Source organism: Piliocolobus tephrosceles, chromosome 19 (genome assembly GCF_002776525.5).
Source record: "Piliocolobus tephrosceles isolate RC106 chromosome 19, ASM277652v3, whole genome shotgun sequence".
Taxonomy (NCBI): domain Eukaryota; kingdom Metazoa; phylum Chordata; class Mammalia; order Primates; family Cercopithecidae; genus Piliocolobus; species Piliocolobus tephrosceles.
This window is the reverse complement of record NC_045452.1, coordinates 5,667,836-5,692,835: the sequence shown is the minus strand read 5'-3', so window position 1 is coordinate 5,692,835 and position 25,000 is coordinate 5,667,836. Positions and strand designations below refer to the sequence as shown.

The 25,000-nt window shown below is 49.6% G+C and overlaps 1 protein-coding gene across 1 annotated transcript in view; it reads left to right on the top strand.

Moving 5' to 3' along the window:
* KIAA1671 (KIAA1671 ortholog) overlaps nt 1-25,000 on the top strand; it is a 180,044-nt gene that overhangs the window by 25,754 nt on the left and 129,290 nt on the right. Inside the window, exon 4 of the mRNA XM_023185779.1 lies at nt 4,888-5,022. Coding sequence (XP_023041547.1) covers nt 4,888-5,022 — 135 coding nt within the window. The remainder of the gene's footprint in view (nt 1-4,887; nt 5,023-25,000) is intronic.

Genomic DNA, 25,000 nt, shown 5'->3' with positions numbered 1-25,000 from the left:
GAGATTTATCATGAGATAATGTGTGGTCGACCCTTCACCCAGGAGCTGGTATGAAGAGCTTGAAGAAATCAGAGGGAAGCACTTTGGGGTTAACTTCCAGCCCTCTGTTCAACCCATGCCAGGCAGGCCCTGTTCTGGGTGCCAGGGCCTCTAGGCAGGACCTAGATGGGGCCAAGCCCACCATCTCAGGCTGTGTGATAGCTACTTGGTGGTGATTTAAATTTAGTTAAATACGATGAAAAATTCAGTTCCTTAGTCACTCTGTCCCCATTTAGATGTTCCAAAGCCACACATGGGTCCTGGCCACTGTGTATGACTGGCAGGACATCTCCATTTACTACAGAACATTCTGGTGCACAGCACTGGTCTGGAGAGGCAGGCAGGCCTCCAGCCAGTGAATGAGTGACGTTATTCATGGAGACAGTGGTAAGTCCTGGGAGTGAGAGAAAAAGGGGGTGACAGGAGGTCAGGAATTGGCTCTTGTGGGAAGGGACCTGAGAGATGCTATCTGAGTGGTGGAAGGGACCCAGCCAGGCAAACATCTGGGGGTAGGAGGAAGGAGCAGTAAGTGAAGATGCCCCAGTGTGGGGATGAGCTTATCCTGGGATACTCGAGGGACTCCAGGGGCACAGGGGTGTGGGCCCCAGCTGAAATTGAGAGATGGGCAGCCAAGGGCACGGGGAGCCATAGAAGGGTTCTGAACTCTGATGTCCTGATTGCATCTTAGAGAACCCATCACCCCATCAGCTGCTCCTTATGTGGAGACCTAGGGTGGAGGCAGGGAGTTCAGTGAGGAGGCTGCTATGGTCCTCACAGGCTTAACAGGGCTTGCACCAGGTGACTGTGGAGGTGGAGAGAAGTAGAGAGGTTGGTGGCATTTTTTGTTTTTTTTTTGGCAACAGCTTTATTGAGATATAATTCATGCCCTATACAATTTGCCCATTTAAAATACACAATTCAGTGTTTTTTAGTGTATTCACAGAGTAATGCAACTATCATGACTCTCAATTTTATTTTATTTTATTTTTTTGAGAAAGGGTCTCACTCTGTCACCCAGGCTGGAGGGCAGTGGCATGATACGACTCTCAATTTTAGAATATCTGTTTCATTGTTGAGACGGAGCCTTGCTCTGTCGCCCAGGCTGGAGTGCAGTGGCAAGATCTTGGCTCACTGCAACCTCTGCCTCCTGGGCTCAAGCAATTCTCCTGCCACAGCCTACTAAGTAGCTGGGATTACAGGTGCACGCCACCATGCCTGGCTACTTTTTTTTTTGAGACGGAGTCTTGCTCCGTCACCAGGCTAGAGTGCAGTGGCGTGATCTCGGCTCACTGCAACCTCTGCCTCCTGGGTTCAAGCAATCCTCCTGCCTCAGCCTCCTGAGTAGCTGGGACTACGGGCATGCATCATCAGACCCAACTAATTTTTGTACTTTTAGTAGAGACAGGGTTTCACCATGTTGGCCAGGATGGTCTTGATCTCTTGACCTCATGATCCACCTGCCTCAGCCTCCCAAAGTGCTGGGATTACAGGCGTGAGACACTTGCCCAGTGCCTGGCTAATTTTTTTGTAGTTTTGGTAAAGACAGGGTTTCACCATGTTGGCCAGGCTGGTCTTGAACTCCTGACCTGAAATGATCTGCCTGCCTCGGCCTCCCAAAGTGCAATTTTAGAATATCTTTATCACTCCCCTCCAGAAAACCCTGTACCCAGTAAGCAGTCACTCCAGATTCCCCGCCTTACCCTCCAGTCCTGGGCGATCACTAATCTACTCTCTGACTCTTAAAGAGATTTACCTATTCTGGATATTTCATATAAATGGAATCATACAATATGTTGTCTTGTGACTGACTTCTTCCATTTAGTGTGATGTTTTCAAGATTCAACCGTATCATAAACTGGATCAGGACTTTACTCCTTTTTTTCTGCCTGAATAATATTCCATTGTTTGGGTAGACCTTATTTTATCTCTCCATTTGTCTGTTGATGGGCATTGGTTGCTTCTACTTTTGACTCTTAAGAATAATGCTGCTATGAACATTCATATACAAGTTTTTGTGCAAAGGTATGTTTTCATTTCTTTGAATATATACCTAGGAGTGGAATTGCTAGGTCATATGGTAACTTTAGTTTTCACTTTTGAGGAACTGCTAGACTGTGTTCCAAAGCAGCTGCACCATTTTACATTCCCACCAGCAGCGCATGAGGGTTCTAGTTTCTCTGGATCTTCACCAACAGTTCTTATTGTCTTTTTTTTTTTTTTTTTCTGAGACAGAGTCTCGCTCTGTCGCCCAGGCTGGAGTGCAGTGGCGTGATCTTGGCTCACTGCAAGCTCCGCCTCCCAGGTTCACGCCATTCTCCTGCCTCAGCCTCCTGAGTAGCTGGGACTACAGGTGCCCACCACCACGCCCAGCTAAGTTTTTGTATTTTTAGTAGACATGGGGTTTCACTGTGTTAGCCAGGATGGTCTCGATCTCCTGACCTCGTGATCCACCCGCCTCGGCCTCCTGACATGCTGGGATTACAGGTGTGAGCCACCATGCCCAGTCTATTGTCTGTGTTTTTTATGATAGCCATCCTAGTAGGTTGGACCCAAAGTGGTATCTCATTGTGGTTTTGATTTCCATTTCCCTGGTGGTTAATAATGTTGAACATCTTTTCTTATGCTTGTTGGCCATTTGTATACATTCTTTGGAATGATGCCTATTCAGATTCTTTTTGAGTTGTTATTGTTCTTTATATATTCTGGATACGAGTGCTTTATCAGACATATGATTTGCAGAAGTTTTCTCCCATTTTGTGGGTTTTCTTTTCCCTTTCTTTTTTTTTTGAGACGGAGTCTCGTTCTGTTGCCCAGGCTGGAGTGCAGTGGCGTGATCTTGGATCACAGCAACCTCCACCTCCTGGATTCAAGCAGTTCACCTGCCTCAGCTTCCCGAGTTGCAAGGATTACAGGCTTGTGCCACCTCGCCCAGCTGATCTTTGTATTTTTAATAGAAATGGGGTTTCATCATGTTGCCCAGGCTGGTCTTGAACTCCTGACCTCAGGTGATCCACCCACCTTGGCCTCCCAAAGTGCTGGGATTACAGGCGTGAGCCACCACCACCATGCCTGGCCTCTTTTCCGTTTTTGTTTTTGTTTTTTTTTTTGAGATGGAGTCTTACTCTTGCCCAGGCTGGAGTGCAGTGGCGTGATCTCGGCTCACTGCAACCTCCACCTCCCGGGTCCAAGCGATTCTCCTGCCTCAACCTTCCAAGTAGCTGGAATTATAGGCATCTGCCACCATGCCTGGCTAATTTTTGTGTTTTTAGTAGAGACAGGGTTTCACCATGTTGGCCAGGCTGGTCTCAAACTCCTGACCTCAGGTGATCCACCTGCCTCGGCCTCCCAAAGCGCTGGGATTACAGGCATGAGCCACTGCGCCTGGCCTTCCCTTTCTTAATGGCACCCTTTAAAGCACAAAAGTTTTTAATTTTGAAGAAGTCTGTTTTATCTATTGTTCTTTGGTTGTTTATGCCTTTGGTATCATATTTAAGAAACCACTGCCTAAACCTAGGTCCCGAAGATTTACACCTATATTTTCTTCCAAGAGTTTTCTAGCTTTAGCTCTTACCTTTAGGGCTTTGATCTATTTCAAGTTGATTTTGGTATATAAGATGTCAGATCTGCAGCATGTTTTGCAGGTAGAGTCTCAGCTTTGCTGATGGGGTGAAGAAAAGTGGGAGAGAATGGGGAGGAGAATGGAGGGCAACCTGAGGGTCTTGGCCTTCCCAGCTGGGGGATGGATGGGCAAGGTGGGGGAAGAGCAACTGTGGAGAGATGGAATCAAGAGGCGTGTTTTGAGCACATGGATCTGAGGTGAGTGTGAGCTTCCAAGAGATGTTGAGTGAGCAGTGGGATCTCCAAGTCTGGAGTTCCAACACCGAGAAGCAGAATTGGCAGGCATCTGGGTGTAGATGGGATTTATTTAAAGCCATGGGGGGCGTGAAGAGAGATCCCAGAGGGAATGATGTAGCAAAAGGAGAAAAGGCTCTGCGTCTGGCCTGAAACATGTGGGAATACTGATCAAAAACAGCCAGGGGGTTAGGAGGAAAGCCAGAGGGTCTCTGAAGGCATCCAGAAAAGAGGCTGTGAGGGAAGGGATTAGAAATTCAGTCTTGCTCTTCCTGGTGCTGTGTGTTCTTAAGCAGATCCCTCCCATCTCTGGGTCTTTCTTTCCTTGTCCACGCAGGGAGAGTGTGAAGCGTATAAAATATGCATCCTGGAGTCCTGGCCTGTGAATGTTTCCCCTATATATAACTAAGTGGAAAAAAACAGCAGGATTCCAAGTAGATGTACTGGAGGTGCTGTGGTGTTCATGCACCGTTTCTCTGTGTCTGTGCATGTGTGTTTGGGTGCATAAAGAGATGATTAAAATAAGGTCACCAAGAATGACCACTAGCAGTAATGAGGCCGGCCAGCATTTATGGAGGGCTCCCCAGATGCCAGGTATGGAGGAGGCTAGCTAGGGTAAGCCAAGCCAGGTGCCCAGGACTTGTGCATGTCTGCCCCCTGGTGGCTGTACTGCATCATGTACATTCCAAATGCTGTTCCTTAGCCCCTAGAAACTGGGTGCTGTTACCATGGTTCCTTTCCCAGATAGTTGAGGCTCAGAGAGAGGTTAAGGCACCCACCTGAGGTCACACAGTTATTAAATGGCTGAGGCTGGGCCATTTGAACCCAGAGCTACTGCCCTACATGTTACCTCTGATCATTAAGGTGGGGGATTTCTGGAAGTTTAATTTTCTTGTTTGCCCTTTTTGGTACACAGTGGACTCTTGGCATAATATATTTTTTCCTGTAAATGAGAAGGCTCCCAGTAAAGTCCTTTTCTTGTGCTCTGTGTCTCAGGTGCTGCTAAGGGACCTGGAGAAGGAGGATGCCCCCCAGGAGAAGGAGCGACCACTCCAGCAGGTGTCCCCTGTGGCCTCGGTTCCCCGGAGAAGCCACAGCTTCTGCAAGGACAGGAGGAGCGGTCCCTTTGTGGTGAGTGATACCGCACGGCTGGAGAGGATTGCACAGGGGGTGCTGGTTGCTGGACACTGCTGTGAATGTGGTTTTTGGAGCATCCGGACAGCCCAGGGCCCTGACGGGGTTGAGGGTAGCAGGCAAATGTCCAGGAATCTGGTGTCACCTGACTAGCTGTGTTGTAGTTCTTGATGTGGAGGGTGTCTGGTGGCTCTGCTGGGGAAACCTTCTTCCTCTTGAGTTTCCAGCCCAGCAATACCTGGCATGGAGTGCTTAAGGGAACATACACTGGTGTTGGAAAGTCCTGGGTTCAGATCCCAGCAGTGTCTCCTGTCAACCTCTTTGAGATTTCGAGCAATTTACGTAATTTCGCTGCACTTCAGTTTCTTTACCTGGAAAACAGGATCTTGATTCCTCTTCTCTAACTCTGTTGCGAGGATCAATAAAAGCGTGTGTGGGGCCCAGCATGTCATAAGGTACTTAGGAACTGACAGTCATGGTGGTAACAGGAGGCAGCAGAAAGCTGGTTCCAGAGCCAGATTGCCTGGGTTCAAGTCCTGGATCTGCATACATCCATGTGTGACCTTGGGCTGACCTCTGGCTTTGGTTTCCTCATCTGTAGAATGGGGATAATGATAGTATCTACTTTACAGGGCGGATGTGGGGCTCAGATGAGAGAACACATGAAGTGCTTAGCGTGCTTCTGGGTACATAGCAAACAATAAGTGTCATTGTCACATAATTATTACTGTTGCTGTTACTGGTATGACTGTCCTCGTTTTCAAGTCTCCCTCTGGCTCTTGTTTATCTCTGTGTCCTTGTGCCCTCTTCCCCCTCATCCTGTTTCCTTACTTGTGAAAGGAGATGAGTACACACTGAGCAGGCCCCAGGGGCAGCTGCCCCCTCCAGAGCCTCAGTGTACCCATGTGGGTTCCAGGACTTCGCCACCTTCATTGAGTTTCTTTTCTGACTTTAGTTCCATGCTGTTTGGAGTTTTGCACTTGCTCATGAAGCCCCTTCCTGGCCCAGGTCCTATACAGAGGCATCAAAGACAGGGCTCCTAAGGCAGCGATGCTTCTGCTCACAAGGGTCTCTTTGGTTGCTCAGCTCCATAAGCTTCAGGGAGACCTGGGCCTGGTCTCACGTTTTGGAGACATATAATTTTGCACTGAAGCTCCATTGAGAGTCTGTCCTTTCCAGTTTTATGGCCATGGGCAAGAAACTTTGCTTCTCTGAACCTCAGTTTCCATTTCTGTAAAATGGGGGTGAAGAAGGTACCCTGGCATAGTTCATGCTAGGAGCGATGCAGAGCAGCCACAACGTGTGCCCGACCATGGGGCTGGGGGAGACGGGCCGGGGAGGAACTCGGATCCCAGTTAGGTGTTTACTGAGCAGCCTGGGAATTTTCCTCGAGGATCCAGATCCTATCCAAAGATTCACACACATTTGAAACCTGCCTGGATTTTCTGATAAACATTCCCTTCCATTGTCTTCTTTCTCAGCCATTTCTCCAATCCCTCTCAGATAGCTCTGACTTAGCTTATCTGATTGTACTTGAACTTGTGTGTGTGTGTGTGTGTGTGTGTAGACAAAGGTGATGGGGAAACAAGCATTTTAAACCTGTCTTTTTAGAGTCTCTACTTGCTGGCATCCTCCTTGGTCGTCCAGCTCCTCCTCTTTCACTCTCTGTCATTGAAGAGCTTTTGTCCTTGGAGTCCGTGGGCAGCTTTCCTTGGCTCTTTCCTTCTAGTCTCTGAGGGCCCTGCCCCACTCTTCCCTGCTTGATTTCCTCTCCTCCAGAGGTACGTGGGTGGAGGGACTTAGCATGAACCCGAGAGTGCTGGGGCCTCAGACCTCATTTCGCTGCTTTTGGGACTCGTACCTGCAATTCTTGGGAGTGGCCACAAGGAAGAGGTGGTGTTTAGATCCTACCCTGGGGGCTCCAACAGCCCATCCCAGAGGGACCTTTTAGTAATGGGCTCTGGAGGCTGAAAGAAGTGGCTTTAAGTTCCAACTCTGCCACTGTGACCTTGGGCAGGATGACTTCATGGACCTCACTAAATATCAGTTTTTTCTTCTGTAAGATAAGGATAGTTCTCTATGACCTCAAGAGTATTTTTGTGAGTAGTAAATGAGATCACCCAGCACATAGTAAATTCTTAATGTCTCAGCTGCAGTGGTAGCTTTTCCTTCTTTCTCCCTCTTCCCTTCCTCCTTTCCTGATACTTTCCATCTCTTCTACTTTCCCTTCCCTTTTTCTCTTCCTCTTCCTCCCCTTCCTCTCCTCTTCCTTTTTTTCCTCATCTATCCAATTCTCTTTTTATAAAAGGGGAAAGTGAGGCCAGGAGAGAGGACCTGACTTAACCGGGGTGACCCAGCAGAGGAGGGCTGGGGTCCTGAGCCCCTGGTGGCTGTCCCTACTCCTCTGGAAATTGGTCATACATGCGTTTTGTGTCTCATGAGGTGTTTGAAGAGATTCACTGTGTCTGCTGATTCCCATCACTGCTTTGATGAATGACTTTGTGCTGTTATTTTCCCGTTTAAGTTCACGTTCATCTTCATTTTTTGAACCTCTCAGGCCTTGTCAGTTCCTCCTTCAGCCTCATATTAGAGACCATGAATCCTATTTTGCAAAGCAGGAAAGTGAGGCTCAGAGGGGTTCAGCCCCTTGCCCAAGGCCACACAGTTAGCAGCTGGGGGAGCTGGAATGGAAACGGGGCCTATCTTGCTCCAGCCTTGGCCCCAGGCCCTTCCCGCCATGGGCCTGTGGTTTTGGCCTGTGGCCAACCCCTGCCAGCCCCTGCCAGCTCCTCTCTCCTGTGGGCCTGCAGCACTCCGTGCATTAGCTGCATGAAGAAACAAGACACCCTGAGCCCTGGGACTCCTCCTGGAGCTGAGAATGTGATATTTGCTCAGCCTGGGGTTAGCCATCAGCTGCTCTGTTGCTGCTGTCTTCCAGAGGGTGCCTGGGACCTACCAGGCCGATACCCTGCTGATTTGCATAGCCCTGCCCACTGCCACTTGCTAGAGGCCTTGAGCAAGTGAGTTTACCACTCGGGGCCTCACTTTTCCTCCTCTATCAAGTGGATAGTGATAGCAATAACAAAGCCTAACACTTACTATCCTTACATGTAGTGTAGATACTACTATTATTTCCGCTTCACAGATGGGCAAACTGAGTCTCAGAGCCATTAAGTGTCTCTTCCAAGTTCTGGGTCTGCAGTCCATGCTCTTAAGTGTCTGCTGAACTTTCCACTCTTCTTGCATAGTAGCCCGGTGGGAGGACAGAGCCCAAATGAGATGATACTTACAAAGCTCTTAGCACAGTGCCTGACAACGAGAAATGGATTAATAAATCATAGCGGCTATTATTATTATTATTATTATTATTATTATTATTATTATTATTATTATTTGAGATGGAGTCTCACTCTGCCGCCCAGGCTGGAGTGCAGTGGCACAATCTTGATTCATTGCAGCCTCTGCCTCCTGGGTTCAAGTGATTCTCGTGCCTCAGCCTCCTGAGTAGCTGGGACTACAGGCATGCACCACCACACCCGGCTAATTTTTGTATTTTTAGTAGAGATAGGGTTTGCCATGTTGGCCAGGCTGGTCTGAAACACCTGACTTCAAGTTTTCCACCAGGCTTAGTTTCCCAAAGTGCTGAGATTATAGACGTGAGCCACCACACCCGGCCTATTATCATTTTATTACTATTTGCTGCCATTTTTTTTTTCTATGCTCTCCCGAAAAGCCGATGGGAAAGACAAACATCCATAGCCTTAGAAGTTTTTCTGCAGTTGAGGAAACAGGCCCAGTGCAGGGAAGTGTCTTGTGTATGCTCCTGTGGCCTCTAGAGGCAGAGCTGGGGCTGGAGTTCAGTCTTTGTGACTCCTTGGCCAGTGCTCACCATTTCTCCCCATCTCCCTTGTTCCTTTCAGGGTTCCCCTCAGGACCTCGAGTCCACGTGGTGAATCCAAGTCCTGTGTCAGGCCTCCTCCCTGCTCTTTTCCCCAGGAAGTGAGCTTTGGTCTGCATTTTCGCAGGAACCATAAAACACAGTGACTCAGTTGTGAACCGTGACCTTGAGTCACAGTTAACCATGGAGGCCCGTCTTGTGACGATGAAGTCATAGATTCACCAGCTGGGAGGCTTCCCTGCAATGGACCAGGGGGAGGGCCTCTGGCAGTCTCTAGAATTTTCTCCCAATCCCCCAAACCTATTGGTCAGCATATGCTGGCTCATTTAGTCTTGAGTTTCTTTCTTTTTGGACCTACTATGCGGCAGGCCCTGCATGACGGGGCCTGGAGATTTTCTCCGTCAGCCTCCTGGAGTTCACAGCCCGGGGGTCTGAAGATGACCTGGGAGGGTCCAGTCAGGTGCAGGAAGTAGGAGGGGAGACATTTGGGACTGAGAACTCACACAGGCAAAGGGGGGTGCTTGGGGGTCACTGAAGAGACCTGTTGGGCTGAGGTAGTGTTTAGGGATTTTGGTCCTTTTTTTTTGACAAGTACTAGTCTGCATGTGGTAAGTGCTATGCTGGGCAGTGGGCTACAGTTATAACCAAGGCATAGACAATTAAGAAGGTAGGTAAATAGGCCAGTTGCAGTGGCTCACGCCTATAATCCCAGCAGTTGGGGAGGCCGAGGCAGGCAATTCGCCTGAGCTCAGGAGTTTGAGACCAGCCTGGGCAACATGGTGAAACCCTGTTTCTACTAAAATACAAAAAAAAAAAAAATTAGATGGGCATGGTGGTACGTACGTGCCTGTAATCCCAGCTACTGAGGAGGCTGAGGCAGGAGAATCACTTGATCCCAGCTACTCAGGAGTCTGAGGCAGGAAAATCGCTTGAACCCGGGAGGCGGAGGTTGTAGTGAGCTGAGTTCGCACCACTGCACTCCAGCCTGGGTAACAGAGTGAGACTCCATCTCAAAAAAAGAAGATAGGGGCCAGGCGCAGTGGCTCACGCCTGTAATCCCAGCACTTCAGGAGGCCGAGGTGGGTGGATCACAAGGTCAGGAGATTGAGACCATCCTGGCTAACACTTTTTGTCTCTACTAAAAATAAAAAAAATTAGCCGGGCGAGGTGGCGGGCGCCTGTAGTCTCAGCTGCTTGGGAGGCTGAGGCAGGAGAATGGTGTGAACCCAGGAGGCAGAGCTTGCAGTGAGCTGAGATCGAGCCCACTGCACTCCAGCCTGGGCGACAGAGTGAGACGCCATCTCAAAAAAAAAAAAAAAAAAAAAAAAAAAAAGAAGGTAGGTAAATAATTGCAGTGGGTTCTAATAGCTACTTTTTTTTTTTTTTTTCTTAAACAGCAGAAATTTACTTTCTCACAGTTACAGAGGCTAGAAGTCCAAGATGAAGGAGCTGGCAAGGCTGGCTTCTGATGAGGCTCCTCTGTGTGGCTGACAGCTGTGTCCTTCGTCTTCCCCGAGCCTCTTCTGTGTATGCAGGGTGGAAGGTGGGGGATAGGTAGATGTCTCTGGTCTCTCTTCCTCTTCGTTTGCCAGTTTATTATAAAAGATAAGCTGTAGAAGCAGAGATGCGTAGGGTGAGGTATGGGGGAGGGAGCGCAAAGCTTCCCTGCCCTCCCTGGGCACGCCACCCTCCGGGAACCTCCCTGTATTCAGGTATCCAGAAGCTCCGTAATAGCTACTGTTTATTGAACGTTTACTATATATCAGGCATCATGTCCTGTGCTTTAATTTAAATTTGTGTAAAGTCTCCCTGGAGGAGGGAGGGGGTGTCTCCATTGGGGAGGGCTAGCAGGGAAGCAGGAGTTTGAGACCGAGGAGTCTGAGTTCTAAGTCTTGAAGGCTGAGCAGGTGTTTGCCAGGTAACTGTGGTCTAGGGAAGAGTGTTTTGCCCCTGATCGAGGGGACAGCATGGGCAGAGGTTTAGAGGCATCAAATTGTGCTCTATACAATGGACGTCATCTGGGGTCCTTTAAACTTTACTTCCGCGTGACCTTCCTGGACACCCACAGGGTTTGGTTTAATGCTGAACTCAGACTTTCCCACATCTCTCACTGGTGAAACTGTGGCCCTTTGCTTCTGAGGCTGGTGCTGCGTCATCATCATGCTGGCATCTTTGTACGCAGGATCTGCCAGGGCAAAGGTTGGGCGGTTGGAGCGCATTTGGACCTGATGGCTTTGTCAGGATTCTGCTGACAGCAGTGGTAGTCCTTGTGAGTGTAATCAACTTGAAATAAATGGGAACTTGTGAGGTGGACCCCACCAAGAACATATCCTGGATGCTAGTTAGAGATTCCCTCTAGATTTCAGTAGGTTGACAGGCGGTCCAAATGAGAAGGAAACAATCAAAATGAAAGACTACGCAAGGCCTGCTGAAAGTAACTCATCAAAGGTTGTGACTGAAGAAACAAGTTGCGGGCCAGGCGCGGTGGCTCATGGCTGTCGTCCAGTCAGGAGGCCGAGACAGGAGGATTGGTTGAGGCCAGGAGTTCCAGACCAGCCTGGGCCGACTCTAAAACAATGGATAAATAAAAATTTAAAAACTAGCCATGGTAGCTCACTGAGATACTTATTTTCATTTCCCTAATAACTAATGATTTTGAGTGTCTTTTCATGTGCCAAATGACCAGTTGTATATCTTTTTTGGCAGAAATGTCCATTCAAGTTCTTTGCCCATTTTTGAATCAGATTGTTTTTTCTTTTATATATGGAGAGAGAGAGAGAGAGAGAGAGGGACAGACAGGCAGGCAGACAGACAGACAGGATCTGGCTCTGTTGCCCAGGCTGGAGTGCAGTCGCATGATCTCGGCTCGCTGCAGCACCTCCTGAGCTCAAACCATCCTCCCACCTCAGCTTCCCAAGTAGCTGGGACTACAGGCACGTGCCACCATGCCAGCTAATTTTTTTTTTTTTTTTTTGTATTTTTGGTAGAGACAGGGTTTTGCCATATTGCCCAGGCTGGTCTGGAACTCCTGAGCTCAAGTGTTCCTCCTACCTCGGTCTCCCAAAGTGCTGGGATTATAGGCATGAGCCATGACACCCAGCGGAATATTTTTTATATATATTCTGGATATTAATCCCATATCAGATATTTACAAATACTTTTTCCCATTCTGTGGGCTGTGTTTTCACTCTCTTGATAATGTTCTTTGATACACAAAATTTATAACTTTGATGAAGTTTGATGACACCCAACTTTTTCTTTTGTTGCCTGGAAAAGGATTTTTAAAATTGAAGTGTGAGATGAATATAGAACTCATATCCTAAGCCAGATGGCCTCGATTTAAATCCCAACTCTGCTACTTATCAGCTATGTGACTTTGAGTGGACTGACATCTCTGTGCCTCAGTTTCCCCATCTCTGAGACTGCGGTCATAACAGAGCCTACTTGTTAGAAATGCGGTGAAGTGGCCGGGCGCGGTGGCTCAAGCCTGTAATCCCAGCACTTTGGGAGGCTGAGGTGGGCGGATCACGAGGTCAGGAGATCGAGCCGTGACCAACATGGTGAAACGCCGTCTGTACTAAAAATACAAAAATTAGCTGGGCATGGTGGCAGGTGCCTGTAATCCCAGCTACTCGGGAGGATGAGTCAGCAGAATCGCTTGAACCCAGGAGGTGGCGTTGCCGTGACCTGAGATCGTGCCACTGCATTCCAGCCTGGTGACAGAGCGAGACTGTCTTAAAAAAAAAAAAAAAAGAAAGAAATGCAGTGAAGTGGACTGAGCTCCTATGCACAAGGCGTGATGAGCAGTGCCTGACACCTAGTAGGCGCTTTGTAAGTGTTGGCTGTTGTTGCTGTGACTATGTTAGATACTGAGTTTCTGTGTGGCAGACGCTGTGCTAAGCACTGCGCAAACCCTATCCTATTATCCGTCTTCATACTCCCCACGTACTACATGAAGTTCCATTTCCTGGCACTTGTCCCCTAAGTGACTTAACTATATTCATTGAAGTGCCAAGAAGATGCCCATTTAAGAGATCTGAACCTGAGGCTCAGAGAGGGGAGGTGACTGGCCCAGCAACACGCAGTGACAAAACAGTGGTGTCTGGACCGAATCCAGACCTGTGGACTTATCCCTTGCAACTTGGGAGGAGAAAGGGTGTCTCTAGTGGGGCAGGATCCCCAGGTGGAAGAAGAACCGCTGGCTTCGGTTTCAGCAGTGCCACCTGGAGCTCTGGGGCTCTGTGGGCTCCCAGGGACCAAGGCCACGCAGGGCCCCCAGCCAACGGACCCGCAGGAGAGAGATGGGGCTAGGCCAGCATCCTGGCGCACGCGCGCCCCCTGGTGGAACAGCGCGAGATTGCGGGCGCTAGAGTCCCCCTCGCTGTTGGAAGACCTAGAGAGTGTTAACCTTTACCACCTTTAACCCCTTATCCCACAACTCACTGCCGCCGTCTCATAGATGAGGAAAACGGAGGCCTAGAAGGGTAACGTCACATGTCCAGTACGCTCTGCCGGGCTTTTTTTTTTTTTTTGAGACAGGTTCTCACTCTGTTGCCCAGGCAGAAGTGCAATGGCACAGTCATGGCTCACAGCAGCTTCAACCTGGGCTCAGGCGATCCTCCTGCCTCGGCCTCCCAAGTACCTAGGACCACAGGCATGCGCCAGCACGCTGGCTAATTTTTGTATTTTTTGTAGAGACAGGGTTTCGCCATGTTGCCCAGGCTGGTCTTGAACTCCTGGGCTTGAGCTGTCCATCTGCCTGGGTCTCCCGAAGTGCTGATATTACAGGCATGAGGTACCACATCCAGCCTCATCCCTCCTTTGAGTGGAATCTGTCCTGTGGCAGACATGAATTATGGAGAAAGTGAGTTTAAGACTTCAGGGTGTGATGAAGGATCCAGATTCCAGATGCAACCCCACTAGTTGGAGCCTAGATTTCTTCTTCTGGAAATGGAAGGAACCCTCATGTCTATATGCCCAAGGCTAGCCCATATTGTCAGAAAGTGGGGGTGTGCACTTTGAGGGAAGACACTTGGTCAGTCCTGAAGAGCTGTCTGGGTGAGCGCTCTGATGAAGGGGCAGAGAGAGGCATGGAATTGGTGTGGGATGACACTGTTGGGTGACAAGTCTGTGTCGAGTGAGCATATTGCAGGCCAGAGGAGGAGATTGTGAGGAGCTGGGCCCATGGGGAGGAGGTAGATTCTGAGGGATGGATTGCCGCAGGCATAAAGAAAGGAAACTATGCTGAGTGTTGGCTCTCGCCTGTACTCCCGGCTACTCAGAGGCAGAGGCGGAGGTGGGAAGAATGCTTGAACCTGGAGTTTGAGATCAGGTTCAAATGCTTGAACCTGGAGTTGAGATCAACGCCTTGGCGATGTAGTGAGACCTCATCTCTGAAAAAGTTTTTAAAAATTAACCAGTTGTGGTGTTGTACCCCTGTGGTCTCAGCTACTCAGGAGGCTAAGGCAGGAGGATCGCTTTAGCCTAGGAGTTTGAGGCTACAGTGAGCTATGATTATGCCACTGCACTCCAGCCTGGACAAAGAGCAAGATCCTGTCTTAAATAAGTAAATGAATAGTTAGCTAGATAGCTAGGAATCTGCAGGAATGGTCATGACTTGGTGGGGAAGAGGCAAGAGGACTCAGTTTCTGGGCCTGGGCCCCTCCATGCCCAGGAATCCAACAGCTGTACTGCCATTGACTGCTTTCTCCATGACTACAGGAGCCCCAGGAACTGAACACCCAATCAGATTTGCCCAGATGGTCCTGCCTACTACCTGCTTAGCAAGAGTGGGAAATAGGCTTTATCTCAGGTGCCAACTCCAGCTAATAGATAATGCCCAAGTGGTGCAATATGTTGAAAAGGACTCTGAGACCACATCCAGGCCCAGAGGGAGATGGTGCTATAATCAATTAGTGATGTCTGCCAACAACATGGCTCAGGGAAGGGGGAGACACGAGTGTCAAATTTTTTTTTTTTTTTTTTTTTTTTGAGGCGGAGTCTTGCTCTGTCGCCCGGGCTGGAGTGCAGTGGCCGGATCTCAGCTCACTGCAAGCTCCACCTTCCGGATTAATGCCATTCTCCTGCCTCAGCCTCCCAAGTAGCTGGGACTACAGGCGCCCGCCACCTCACCCGGCTAGTTTTTTGTATTTTTAGTAGAGATGAGGTTTCACCGTGTTAGCCAGGATGGTCTCGATCTCCTGACCTCGTGATCCGCCCGTCTCGGCCTCCCAAAGTGCTGGGATTACAGGCCTGAGCCACCGCGCCCGGCCGAGTGTCAAATATTTGTTAACCCTGGCGGCTTAATAACTGTACTGCTGAACACACACAGCCACACACCGGAAGATGCTTTGGACAACTTTACTTAGGACTCTCCAAATCTCGGAAATATACCAACAGCCCCAGAATTCATTACATATATGGTTCAACCAACAAAATCCTTTTTCTTTATTTCTAAACTTCTTCCTGGCTGTTTATAACTAGCCTTCCTAGCTTCTTGAGGCCAGGTTTTTCTTCCAGGGTTGTGGTTTCCAAACTTTGTTGCACATTAGGATCACTCAGGGAGCTTTTCAAAATCTGGATGCCCAGGTCACATCCCAGAAATTAAATCTAAATGCCTGGGGGCACGCCCTGGGCATCAGTATTTTTTAAATAGGCTTTACTTTTTAGAACAGTTTTAGATTTACAGGAAAATTGGAATGATGGTACAGAGAGTTCCCATACACCCACACCCAGTTTCCAGTTTTCATCACCATCTTGCCTTAGCATAGTATGTTCATTACCATCAATGAGCCAATATTGATATGTTCCTATTAAATAAAGTTCATAGTTTATTATGATTTTCTCAGTTTTAATGTTATGTCACATCCAGGATGTAGTATCAGACTTTTCTTTGTTTTTGATGAGCTTGACAATCTTGAATAGTCTTGGTCTGGTATTTTTAGGACGCCTCCCTATTGTCTGGGTGTCAGTATTTTTACAGATCCCCGGGGGATACAGCACAGTTTGGGAACTGCTGGTCTAGGGCCTTGTGTGTGTGTCTGGGTGGGGATGAGTTGTTTATATAAAAACGAGTTAGCACCCTGAAGAGTAGAAGAGAAGAAGTGATTTCCGTGGTCCGGTGATCTGTTGTTATAATGAACCACCCCAGAACTTAGGGGTGTAACACGGTCAAGCATTGGCTTCTGCGGGCCAAGAAACCAAGCAGGGCTCTGTGGGTACAGCTCTTCTCTGCTGGGAGCCCTGAACAGGTGGGGCAGGAATCATCTGGAAGCCTCATCACTTACGTCTGGTGTCCAGGCTGGGATGACTTGAAGGCTAGGCTCCTGGGACTGACAACTACAGCACCTGAGTGAGGCCTCTTCTCAGGACCTCTCTAAACTCAGATGTCACCCTGGGCAGGGCCTTCCCTGACACCACATCTGCAGAAGGGCCCGGGCCGCCATTATTCCCTCACAGCACCCCCATTATCACATGCAGTGTTTTCCCAATATCTGCCTCCCTCATCAGGGTGGAGGCTGTTTGCTGACTTCTTACCCCTCCCCCACCAAACAAGAATTGCAGGACTGTAGGGCTCTTAACGCTCTTGTTCACTTTTGTGTTTTCAGTGCAGAGTTGAAGCTAGGTAAATATTTGTTGAACGAGGGACCAGGCACGGTGGCTCACGTCTGTAATCCCAGCACTTTGGGAGGCCAAGGTGGGAGGATCGCTTGAGGTCAGGAGTTCAAGATCAGCCTGGCCAACATGGTGAAACCCCGTCTCTACTAAAAATACAAAAATTAGCTGGGTGTAGTGGTGGGTGCCTGTAATCCCAGCTACTTGGGAGGCTGGGGCAGGAGAATCACTTGAACCCAGGAGGCAGAGGTTGCAGTGAGCCAAGATCATGCCACCACACTCCAGCTCGGGCGACAGAGTGAGACTCCATCTCAAAAAAAAAAAAAAAAAGTCCGGGTGCGGTGGCTCATGCCTGTAATCCTAGCACTTTGGGAGGCCGAGGCGGGCGGATCACAAGGTCAGGAGATCGAGACCATCCTGGCTAACATGGTGAAACCTCATCTCTACTAAAAGTACACAAAATTAGCCGGGCGTGGTGGGGGGCGGGGGCACCTGTAGTCCCAGCTACTCGGGAGGCTGAAGCAGGAGAATGGCGTGAACCCGGGAGGTGGAGCTTGCACTGAGCCGAGATCGCGCCACTGCATTCCAGCCTGGGCGACAGAGCTAGACTCCGCCTTAAAAAAAAATTGTTGAATGAATGAGTGGAAGCCAAGGAAAGCAGACAGACACACAACAGACAGATGCACAACTAACTAACCCAACAGAGGAGGGAGTAATTGGCTTTTCCTCGGCCTGGTGGCAGGGGAACTAGAAAGACTCATCTTGCCCTGGATCCTGACAGGGGAGTAGAGTTTGACCAGGTAGAGGGAGGGGCAGGAAGGGTAACCCAGGGAGCAGCCTGCTTCCTGACTGGGAGGCTGGACAGCTTTTGTGGCCACAGTGCCTTGCTGTCCCTCCCATGTAGTTCCTGGCAGGGTACTCCTGCACTCTCGGGGTGCCCACTCATCACTGAGCAGAGAGGAGGGTTCAGAAGGAAAGTGGAGAATTTAGTTGGGGGCAGAGTTCTGAGGGCAAAGTCCCTTCCAAACTGCCTCAGAAATCCCTGATCTGGGGATTCCTAAATGCCAGGCCGCCTGCAAGATACTCGGGGCACCGTGGGGTTTCAAACCCGGATTTGCAGGCCCTTTTCCTGGGGATTCTGCATCGGGAGCTGTGCCCAGAAGCCAGGCCAGGCAGGGATGGGGATTTTGTGACAAATGGTGGCGAGGAAGGAGCTTCCCCTGCATCCCAGCCAGCTCTTCCTTTTCCAGAATGGTTGGTTGGATTATCCAGTTTTTCAAGCAGAACTGATGATCCTGATTTTGTGTATTTATTTTTTCTGAGATGAAATCTTGCTCTGTTGCCAAGGCTGGAGTGCATGGTGCAGTCACGGCTCACCTCAACCTCTGCTGCCTGGGTTCAAGTGATTCTCCTGCCTCAGCCTCCTGAGTAGCTGGGATTACAGGCATGCACCATCACGCCTGGCTAATATTTGTATTTTTAGTAGAAATGGGGTTTCGCCATGTTGGCCAGGCTGGTCTCCAACTCCTGACCTCAGGTGATCCATCCACCTCGGCCTCCCAAAGTGCTGGGATTACAGGTGTGAGACACCGCACCCGGCCTAATCTTGATTTTAATGTGACATCTCACCACGTGCTCAGGCCGCATCCAGCTGCCTTTACTTCACACCCTGGGTATCAGAGGTCTTGTTATCCACACTCATTATCTCACTGGATCCTTCCCATAACTCTGGGAGACCCACGGGAAACTGAGGCTTGGTGGAGCGAACTGACTTGGCCTGGGCTCCAACACTGGGCAGGTGGCACAGGTGGGGGCTCAATCCAGGGCCAGTTTCTCTGTTTCACCGGCCTCATTCTCCTCCCAGGTGAAACAAGGCACTCGTTTCCTTGTGCAGCGTTCAGAAATGACCACAAGAGGGCAGGATGGAGGTGGTTTATTTTCCACATTTCGTTTTTCATTTGCTTTTAAGCGGTTTTACATTGGGGCCTTCATTCTAAACCTGAAACATCCAAATTTTCCATGACCACTTAGATTTTCATCATTTCATGCAGCCCACTAATTTTGGTAGATGTGTCACTCTGCTCTGTCCCCGTCGGGCCCTGTGTCAGTTTCTATTTTGTGAACCTGACATCAGAGCTGCCCAGCTGAGTTTAGGATGTTCCTCTGCAGCCTTCACAGCCCTGGCCGCCCCATTTATTTTCATGGATGGTATTTTCTCTTCTGGAGAAAGTATTTTTTGGGAAAAAATTTTTGTTTTTGTTTTATTTCTAAAAAGAGTGTGGGGTATGGATAGCCAAGCCCATAGTGAGAACGTTATGGATATAGAAACAGCATTCTGTCTAATAGCAGATGTATTTCCAGAGATGCTGAATCTTCTACTTGAACTCGAGTTCTCTTGAGAATAGGGACATTTTGTCATATTTCAAGCCTGGGTTCTGTGCCACCTTCTCCAAGAAGCCCTCCTGGGTTGCACCCTATCCTGTGAACTCCTCCATCCCAGGCCCTCTAGCCTCTAGTGCTGTAATTTATTCACAAGTGCTTCTCTTACAGACCATGAGCCCCGCTGAGGGCAAGAACCCTGCCTCACCCATGTCCCTAATGCTCCACACTTAATCCTCAAGACCTTCATTGATCGAACACTTGCAATCAGCCTGCTGAGTGCTTTTCTGACATCACGTGACCCCTCTCTAACTGCCGCCCTGTGAGGGAGGAAATTATCGTGATTGTTATCGTTATTCTCAGCCTCATTTTATGTCTGAAGAAACCGAGACACAGAGAAGAGAAGCAGGTTGTCCTGGATGACACTATTTGGCAGGGCCGGAGTTGGGATTTGAACCCCAGGCCTACCTGAGTGCAGATCCCTGCTCCCAGCAGCTTCGTTCCCAGCTCCTGGTAGGGTTCAATCATGTTCACTGACTGAGTGGGGAGGGAGCGCTCCAGCAGGGTTCTAGGCGCTGCTGGCCGTGCCCATGCCCAGGTGAGACCTTCTGTCTTGCTTCTCCCTCTTTTCTCATCCCTTGGCATGGTTGGCTCCTTCTCCACCTCCTTTTCCTCCTCCCTTTTCTCTTCCTCCCTCTTCTCTTCCTCCTGTAATTTTTTCTCCTCTTTTTCCTCTTCCATTTTTATCATTTTCTCCCTTTTCTCCTCCTTCTGCACTTTTTTTTTCTGTTTTAAAAATCAAGACAGGGTCTGGCCATGTTGCCAAGGCTGGTCTTGAACTCCTGGGCTCAAGTGTTCCTCCCACCTCAGCCTCTTGAAGTGCTGGGATTACAGGCCTGACCACTGGACCAGGCCCCTCTCCTCTTCCTCCTCCTCTTCCCCCTCCTTTTCCTCTTCTACCTTTACCCCTTCTTCTCTTTTCTCCTCCTCCTCCAATAGCTTATTGAGATATAATTTACAGACTATAAAATTCACTTGTTTGAAGTGTACAGTAATTTTTAGTAAATGTACCAAGTTGCCCAGGGATCACTCTAGCCCAGAACGTTGTCCTCACCCCAGAAGGAAGCGCCGTACCTATTAGCAGACACTCCCCGCCGCCACAACCCCATCTAGCATAAGCCCCCGGCAACCACTCGTCTGCGGTCTGTCTCTGCAGTCTTGCCTTTTCTGCACATTTCCTGTCAGTGGGCTCACACAGCCTGGTTTTGTTGTGTCTGGTTCCTTTCACGCAGCATGGCATTTTTTTTTTTTTTTTTTTTTCACGCATCCGTGTTGGTCATATCAGGACTTCAGGCTTTTGCACTGGGCTGGGTCCTTCTTGCTGGGTCCTGTCTTCGCTGACCCCGCCTATCCCATCTAGCCCTCCACATGGTGGGGCCAGGAGGGCAGTTGTTGGATCAGGCTGGGAACTGTGAGGATGGAAAATGTGTTTGTTGTTTTCCGCTCCCCCCCACTCCCTGGTTGTGTGCTTTAAGTGATTTCAAACGTGCTGCAGCTGAAAACACTCTTCAGGGCTCTGTGGGTTGGCTCTGCCCTGAGATTGGCTCAGAGATGCCTTGTTTGGGGCAGTTAACCCCCTTTTCTGATGGGCGGGCCCCAGTTTGGGCTCCCTCTTGTTGCTCTGCTAGCCATGGGAGCTGAACTGGATATGCCATTGTTACCAGAAAAGAGGGTCTTGAAACGGACCCCAAGAGAGGGTTCTCGGATTTCATACAGGACGGAATTCAAAGCAAGTTCCGGAGTGCAGTGAGAAGGGATAGTTGATTGAAAGCTATCCTGGACCCCCCGCCCCGGGTTGGTTTGTAAGTTTTTCTTATAGAGGAGTGTTGTCTATGTAAAAGCTAAGCTAAGCTGTGTCTACCTGCAGGTGAGTGCACGGCATGACAAAATCGATTACTTTATTGATTTAAAGAAAACATGGCACATATACACCATGGAATACTACCCAGCCAAAAAAAGGGAGGAAATAATGTCTTCTGCAGCAACTTAGATGGAGCTGGAGACCATTACTCTGAGCAAAGTAACTCAGGAATGGAAAACCAAATATTATATGTTCTCACTTGAAGTGGGAGCTAAGCTATGAGCATGAAAAGGCATAAGAATGATATAATGGAATTTGGGGGTTTGGGGAGAAGGTGGGGAGGTGGGTGAGGGTTGAAAGACTACATATTGGGTATAGTGCACGCTGCTTGGGTGACGGTTGCACGAAAATCTCAGAAATCATCACTATCGAATTCACTCATGTAACCAAAAAGCACCTGTACTTCCCAAAACTATTGAAATATAAAACAGTCTTGAAAAGCAAAACAAAAACCATCCTTGACATTTTAGTGTGTGACTATACCAAAGCGTAACTATAATGATCTTGAAAGCACATACTGTTATGGGTATTGGGACACCTGGACTCTGTGCTGATGTAGGAGTGCATCCTTGTAGGTATCTTTAGGCTGTTTTCTCAACTGTAAACACCCTGTGACTATCTTGTGACCAGCAAGGAATGTGGCTTTTTAGTCTTAAGATGGAGTCAAATTGAACATGGCCTTACTCTGGCTCTCCCAGGCGCCCGCTTCCCTAACACCACCCGTCACTTAGAGCTAAGATGTTTTGTTTGTTTTTTTTTTTTTGAGATGGAGTCTTGCTGTGTCACCCAAGCTGGAGTGCAAAGGTGCAATCTCAGCTTACTGCAGCCTCTACCTCGTGGGTTCAAGTGATTTTCCAGCCTCAGCCTCCCGAGTAGCTAGGATTACAGGCATGCGCCACCATGCCTGGCTAATTTTTGTTATAGCAGAGATGGGGTTTCACTCTGTTGGCCAGGCTGGTCTCAAACTTCTGACCTCAAGTGATCCACCCATGTTGGCCTCCTAAAGTGCTGGGACTACAGGCATGAGCCACTGCACCCAGCATAAGATGTACTGGACTCTGAACACTTTGTAGGTACTACCTCATTCATGCCTCCCAGCGACCCTGTGGGGCAGGCACTGTCATCATCCTTATTTTACCTGAAGGAGCAGGGGCCCAGAGAGATTAACCAGCTAGCTAGTGTGGGAAGGAGGCAATCTAACTCCATCCACACCCTTCCCCTTGGCCCGGGGATGCCTCTGTAAGACACCCCATCCTCTCCCTAGGCCTCAGTTTCCCTTTTGGGAATCTGTTCTATTCTGTCTGCGCTCTGACCTCTCAGGGAATCATAAACTGCTTGAAGATGGGCACATATCTGGCTTCCCTGGGTCCCCTTTCGTGGCCAACAGTGCAGTGCACACAGTAGGTCTACCATCTTCATGCCTAGATCAAAAGATGATTTTGAGAGGTGAAAACATGCTAGCAGCCCTTGCTCTCGGTGCCTCCTCGGACTCAGCATTCACTCTGGTGGTGCTTGAGGAGCCCTTCAGCCCACCACGGCACTGTGGGAGCCCCTCTCTGGGGTGGCTGAGGCCGGAGCCGCCTCCCTCTGCTTGCCGGCAGGTGTGGAGGGAGAGGCGCGAGTGGCAACCGGGGCTGCGTGCAGCGCTCATGGGCCAGTGCAAATTCAGGCGTGTGCAGGGCCACCGGCCGGGACCGCCGGCCCAGGGCAGTGAGGGGCTTAGCACCCGGGCCAGCAGCTGTGGAGGTTGCTCCAGGTCCTCCAACACTGCCGGCCCGCATACACTGCACTCGAATTCTCACCGGGCCTCAGCGGCCTCCCCGCGAGGCAGGGCTCCGGACCTGCAGCCCTCTATGTCCCAGCCCCCTAGGCCCCCATGGTGGGCTCCCACGCTGCCAGAGCCTCCCTAACGGGCGCCGCCCCCTGCTCCATGGCGCCTGGTCCCATCCACCGCCCAAGGGCTGAGGAGTGCAGGCGGTGCTTGGGACTGGCAGGCAGCGCCTGCAGCCCTGGTGCAGGATCCACTCAGTGAAGCCAGCTGGGCTCCTGAGTCTGGTGGGGACTTGGAAAACCTTTATGTCTAGCTAAGGGATTGTAAATACACCAATCAGCACTTTGTGTCTAGCTCAGGGTTTGTAAATACACCAATCAGCACTGTGTCTAGCTCAAGGTTTGTGAATACACCAGTTGGTACTCTGTATCTAGCTAACCTAGTGGGGACTTGGAGAACTTTTCTGTCTAGCACTGTGTGTCTAAGCTCAAGGATTGTAAACGCACTAATCAGCACTCTGTGTCTAGCTCAGGGTTTGTAAATACACCAATCAGTACTCAGTGTCTAGCTCAAGGTTTGTAAATACACCAATTGGTACTTTGTATTTAGCTAGCCTAGTGGGGACTTAGAGAACTTTTCTGTCTAGCACTCTGTGTCTAGCTCAAGGATTATAAATACACCAATCAGCACTCTGTCAAAATGGACCAATCGGCTCTCTGTAAAATAGACCAATCAGCTCTCTGTAAAATGGACCAATCAGCAGGATGTGGGTGGGGTCGATAAAGAAAGAAAAGCAGGCTGCGGGGCACCAACCAGTGGCCACCTGCTGGGATCCCTTTCCATGCTGTGGAGGATTTGTTCTTTTGCTCTTTGCAATGAATCTTGCTGCTACTCCCTCTTTGGGTCCACGCTGCCTTTATGAACCGTAACACTCATCAGGAAGGTCTGCAGCTTCACTCCGGAAGCCAACGAGACCACGAACCCGCCGAACAACTCCAGAGGCGCTGCCTTTAAGAGCTATAATACTCACCATGAACGTCTGTGCCTTCACTCCTGACAGCGTAGAACACGAACCCACCAGAAGGAAGAACCTCCAGACACATCTGAATGTCTGAAGGAACAAACTCCGGACATACCAGCTTTAAGAACTGTATGTAACACTCACCGTGAGGGTCCGTGGCTTCGTTCTTGAAGTCAGTGAGATCAAGAACCCACCAATTTCGGACACAGTTTCACTGTGAGCAAGACAAGTGGGAATTCTCTCTTTTGGGGAACAGTTACAGAGCACCTACTAATCCCTGGGCTGGTGCCAGGCCCCGAGACCACAGAGAACCTGGGACCGAGGCTCTGGCTGTGGTGAGCTCCCAGCCCTGTGAGGAAGACAGGCCATCGTCACCCATCACATCCTACTGTACTTGAAGAGAGGGCAGAGTGACTCATTTTTTGCCATTTGCATTAGGTTTTAAAAGGTGGTGGAACGTTAACAGTAGGAAGAGGCATTCCTGGCAGAAGGCCCTGCCTGAGCCTAGGCGGGGAGGCTGAGCACCCATGTGTGCTTGAGCACTGGTTTGGCGAGGGCAGCAGGTGGCGGCTGTATGGCCAAGGGTGTAGAAGACTGAGCGAGGAATCAAGGCTGCTGGCCACAGATGCATTGATGATGAGTGATGCACCGGTGGGGCTGAGTACCTGAAAAAAAGGGTGTCAGCTCCCAATGCAGGGCCTGGCATACAGTAGGCCCACAGGGAGAGCGTGAGGAACGGTGGCCGACAGGGCTCCTGGAGGGTAGTATTTCAGATGTCTGGGCTGCGGGATATGGGAGGAATGTCACTGAGCCATTTCCCAGGTGGCACATGCTGTTCCTGCCCCTGTCCCCACATAGGAATACAGGCCACTTCCCACATGCTGGAAGATGACTTTGCTACATGCAGGTCTTCTGATGTTTAAATGTTGGTTAGTAAGTAATTCAGACAAAATGGTGCACCACCTTCCTTTTTCCCCACACAAAAGAAAAACAACAGTCAAAATTATGCCTAAGGGGGCTACCATTTTTCAACTTTTTTTTTTTTTTAAGAATTATTATTATTGGCCGGGCGCGGTGGCTCAAGCCTGTAATCCCAGCACTTTGGGAGGCCGAGACGGGTGGATCACGAGGTCAGGAGATCGAGACCATCCTGGCCTACACGGTGAAACCCCATCTCTACTAAAAAATACAAAAAACTAGCCGGACGAGGTGGTGGGCGCCTATAGTCCCAGCTACACGGGAGGCTGAGGCAGGAGAATGGCGTAAACCCGGTAGGCGGAGCTTGCAGTGAGCCGAGATCGCGCCACTGCACTCCAGCCTGGGCGACAAAGCGAGACTCCGTCTCAAAAAAAAAAAAAAAAAAAAAAAAAA